Below are 5,069 nucleotides of genomic sequence, written 5' to 3'. Positions count from 1 at the left end.
ATTAATAATATTTGACCAATATAATGTGATTATATAATATTCCTCTTCCAATATAATAGAGATGGCCGTGCACTTCCATCCAACAATTCTTCAATTTGTCTTTTGATTTTTGGGAGAAAAGGCAAGAAGCATCTCAATGAAAAATGCTCTAAATATTCTAGTGCATATTTAGAGTGGATCTAGATTGTCTAGTCGTGGACCTAATTCGAATAGGACCTATTTTCGAACAAGGTGCATTTTTGAAGAGTTGAATCCATTTTGAGCAAGGTATGCTCTTGGAAGCTTATAGATTGTGTCTACCATTTCAAGAGCTAAGTTGTTCACAACTTGGTTGGAGCCATAAATCAATCTTTGAGATTGATAGGTAAAACTTCTTGAACACCCTATGTATGTTTGATGTTTGAATGCTACACAAGTGCTTGGTGTTATGTTAAAAATTTTAAACTTTCGCTGCCTTTTCGGGCATAAGTTAACCGATCCCCAACAACTACTTGGTCCGCCTTCTTTGCGAGTCGTATTTTTTTTAGTTCCCCCGAGAATTTTGCCATTCGTTTTTTATGCGGTTTTTTTTGGGTCTTTATTACAAGGGTCTTGAGATGAGGAGCCTTCGCTTTGAGCTCTATTTTCAGTAGTTCGGAGTTTATGAGATGCCACAAACTGAGCGATCACTTCAGTTATTGTGCGTGTGACTATTTCTTCCATTAATGTCGTTAACGTTTCCTGGGTGAAACTAAAATCCAAGCAGTGGCTCGGATTCGAGATGTGGCCTCCATTGCGATTATTTTCTTGAGACATTTGTGATGGAATATGCATTCTCAATGACGCAACGAACCATTTTTCCCACTTACGACGTCAAGATGATGTAGCCAAAAATTGATGTTATCGATTGGAGAAAATCCAGGTAATCCGTGGAGATCCGGGTGGCCGGATTGATACTCGAACGAGTCTAGAGCATGAACTTTGTGGGTTGTTACCTGCATCACAAATCAAAGTGAGTGACACCGAGGCTTTCCCAGCGAAGACACTCTGACCTTCAAGTCAGTATTTACCCAATAAAAGTTTTTCAAAACTAGAGCACGTGACTACAGAGAGCGTATCTTAAAAATAATATGACTTAAGCTATTTATAGATAGTCGAAGAGTTTCATGAGCTTGAGCCTCATATTGGCTTTTAAGAATCTATGAACCTTGATAAAATGTCCAAATAAATAACTAAATAATATGTGACACAAATGGATTGAGTCACTAGGCTTAAGTCCGAGAGAATCAAATTGGGTCATAACTCATCAAACACCACCTAAGGTTACACTATTGACTACATCTCAGCAGGGCTACTGATGTTGACTATCCGGAACCTAATCGGGTGTTATTTTCGTCCTAAACCAAGCATTAGAGGCACCAATAGCTCAATTTTGTGTTGAAAGTCCCAAGAAGAAAGAGGAAAGTGTTTGCCTTTGAAATGGACAAGCATCACTCAAGGGTCTTAAGTTCGCTGTTTGAATGCCCTGGACACCATAGAAGCATCCTGAATGTTCTACACAAGATCAAGCTTGTGACTGATCAAGGATTCTCATACCAAAATTTCGTCGAAGGATTCAACACCTAAAACGTTCAGGTGGTCTAGTGTATAGAAGAATGGTCTAGAGCCAAGTGGGCTTCTCGTCCTGACTTGGATCACCTCAAATGTTGAATGCATTATTCCAGACATTGCTCGAGATAATCTCAGATATTGGCTACCTAAACTTGGGTGTCGCTTGAGGTTTCCACGAACACCTATGTGTGAAATCATATGCATTGCGGAGCCCGCCTTGGCCCAGTGTGGGCTTTTGCCTACACTGGGCCCAAAAAATAAAATATATATATATATATATAATTTTTTACACAAATTATAAAATTTTTATATACTATTATAACATGCTCAAATATTTATACTGGATCCAAAATTTTTTTTTTCTTTTTTAATTTTTAGAACCAAATTTTATGCTCAAATTTTTATTTGTTATTATTATCCAGGTATATAGTCTATACCTTTTGTATAGTTTTTTCTTCTCACGAACCACGACCATCATAGGCTTTGATTAACAATACTTTCCGTTCATATTATTCACTATTTCAACTGTTATATTCTTTATAAATTCCGAAGGGGTCACCAAAATTTAGTTTTTGTTTTTCCTTCATTGTTAGTCATTCAATAGTTTTAAAATTGTGTTTTTTTTGTAATTGAGAAAGAATTCATGCATATTTTTCGAATGTAAAATTTATATTTTCTAGCAACAAATTTTTATTGCAGGTTCCGTGCACACTACTTCGTCATTTTTCTGGCATTTGAGCATCAATTAACAGTTGCTACTGATTGTATTCGAACATTGAAAATATTATTTTTGGATCAATCGATCAACCAATGCTTTTTTTTTTTTTGTTTTATTAATTCTAGTATATTGTTGTGTACACTGGACAAAAATCTTGGCTCTATGGTACCAATAATAGGCAGTTGGGCAAAGACAGCCTTGGCACCCGCCCTAGTATCTCCAATGTGTAAAGAGTACACTTCAATCATGGGTTCCTAAGGGCATCTATGGTGTGTTAAATTAGGATTGAGGCTTTTGGATTATACTCACTTGAAATTAGTTCGTGCTGGTAAAATTTATTACAAAGTCGGAGTGTTGGGATTTGAGACAACGCAAGGTCACCAACGAGTTGCCAAGGCCAATCATACACACCAAATCTACCGGTTTCATCTGAAAACAGAACCTCCATAGAGCCACCATGAACCACAAATACTCGATCACCCCAACTTCAAGTGCAATTTAACGGATCATTCCCAAAAGTTTTCTTGCTCTTTCAGTGTCATACCCAGAAACAGAAATTTATTTCAGATAAAACATCAACAAACCTCCGCAATATATAGATACCAGCAGTGCAACATACAGATAAAGTATAATCTAGAGCACATTAGCATTCTGCGAACGTAAAACGGACTTACATTATTGATATCAAAATAAGACTTGAATATTCAAAGTTTTTCATCTCATTTCTACCATGTATAGCCCATTACCCATCCAAACCCGAATTTAGCTACTCATCATTTAATCAAAACAGAGAGCCATAAAAATTGAAAATATAGGTACATATTTGTTGTTATTAACTTGACTAATAAGAGTTTGTACACATCAGTTGCAACCTACATACTAATCCACTACAACATCATTCTTTTCGTTGACTGCATGCGAGCAACATCCTCTCATTTCTACCATGTACAAATCAGATTAGCAGAATATTCATGTTACTAATGGCTTCAAATGAATTCCCTTGTACAGGAGCATGGTCATTGAATTTGAAACATTTTCTTAACCGATTAGAGCTCAAACCATGATGGGATGTTATAGATGTTCCTTAGAAGAATCTAATTTAGTCATGCGACTTCTTTTGATTCAAAAGAAAGTATGTCAAATTCATGAAATATATTGTTACACGACCACATCAACTCTTATAAATTCACAAATCCCAAGCAAATCACTTGCACCATCAAGGTTTAGTTAAGGTACCTGTATCCAAGCCGGCAGCTGGTTAGACAACTTTCGAGACCAATATATGTATTTCGTCTCCAACCCTCCAAATTCATTTGCAACCCAGTCAAACAATGGAATTCCAGAGTAATGTGTACAAAGTAAGAATTATAGAACTGGAGCATATGCAAGTCATGGTATATATAGTTTAGGGTATATGCAAGTCCTGGTATATATAGTTGTCTGAATGAGCACATCAATGAAAAAAACGAGAAAAGAGAAGGAAAAAAAAGAGAAGAAAAGAGGGAACTCATATCAATCCAAATTACAGCCATAAATTGATCAGTTCATTCCTCAATCAAGAAAAGCTACAAGCAAATTCTTGGGCCTCAACACACCCTTATCTAAGCAAGAGAACTATCATTCTAGATCCAATGAAAAGAAAATTAAAGACTATCTAAATTAACACGAGATCCACAGCTTCTTTCAGTCAGGCAAATCATCAAACGTTTTAGCCTCTAGCGACTTTGCTTGGCCAAACGTGGCGAGCTTCTTAACCCGGCGGCGGCGGCCACCACAGCAGCCCCAATCCTTCTTCCGCCCTTGAACAATTTTTTCTTCCCTTTTTTAATTTTCCCTTCATCTACAACCACGTCTGCGCCATTTCTCTGGCTCCTGGTCCGACCGGCCACAGCTTCACTTCCATGGCCAGTGTTATCATCGTCTTTGGAAGGCATCCCACTCTCCCTCGCCACCCTCTCAAAATCGTCTCCTAACTTCCTCACGGGTCCCCTCTTCGTACCCGTATTGACTTCCTCATCATCAACTAAACCGACAACTCGCCGCCGCTTAAGCGCCACTGGAGCAGGAGGCGGAGACGGGGTTTCACTGGTTTCACTAGATCTTCTTTTGATATACGCGGAGCCCTTGATGGGCTTCTTCTGCTTTTCCGATTTCTTGAAAAGCTCCTTCTCCAGTTGCACCCGAAGCTTGTTGACATTTCCCTCGATACGACCCTGGAGGCGGTGGCGCTTGAAACTGAGGCCTCCCATTGACCAGTGAGCCTCATTTGCCCACGAGATTAGCGGGTCCATTACGGGTAGCGGTGGATCTACTCTCTCGTCATTCAGCTTCACGTCGGTGTAGATCCACGGCCGAGGCAGGCTGCTGCCATAAAACTTCCCGGGACCCAAGGGCACAACCATGGCTCCGGATGCTCTTGTTTTCTGCCTAGATGCGTTTGTATATGAAAAAATATGCGATGGTAGACGATGGATGTGTGGGTTGAGCGGTGGGTCGCGGGGTGCTTTGTAGTGGGTCGCGCGGAAGTTGGCGGGAAACTTGGCGCCATAACCAAGATTCAGTGCCGCGCTCAGCCCACCATTTGAAAATCAAGGTCCCGGCTTCTTTGCCCGCCTTTATTAATCTCAAAGGCCAACATGTAATTAAATATAAAACTATAACATCAATATTTACTTGTAATTTTTATAAAGAAATTGTAACGTCCTCATTTTTTTAAAAGACTTGAATAAAATAAAATTCAATAAAATAAAATATTGAATAT

General features: G+C 38.9%; 1 protein-coding gene across 1 annotated transcript; it reads right to left on the bottom strand.

Moving 5' to 3' along the window:
* Positions 1-3,741: 3,741 nt before the first annotated feature.
* LOC140867379 (uncharacterized) lies at positions 3,742-4,808 on the bottom strand. The gene has a single exon (XM_073272453.1). The coding sequence runs from the start codon at positions 4,708-4,710 to the stop codon at positions 4,024-4,026; it is 687 nt and encodes a 228-aa protein (XP_073128554.1). The 5' UTR covers positions 4,711-4,808; the 3' UTR covers positions 3,742-4,023.
* Positions 4,809-5,069: the final 261 nt, after the last annotated feature.

This window comes from Henckelia pumila, chromosome 4 (assembly GCF_033568475.1).
Source record: "Henckelia pumila isolate YLH828 chromosome 4, ASM3356847v2, whole genome shotgun sequence".
NCBI classification, from domain to species: Eukaryota; Viridiplantae; Streptophyta; class Magnoliopsida; order Lamiales; family Gesneriaceae; genus Henckelia; species Henckelia pumila.
The sequence above is the reverse complement of the archived record's forward strand: the minus strand, read 5'-3'. Positions and strand labels throughout refer to the sequence as shown.

Coding starts and splice junctions, on each gene's coding strand:
- LOC140867379 (XM_073272453.1), bottom strand. CDS start 4,710: ATGGTTGTGCCCTTGGGTCCCGGGAAGTTTTATGGCAGCAGCCTGCCT.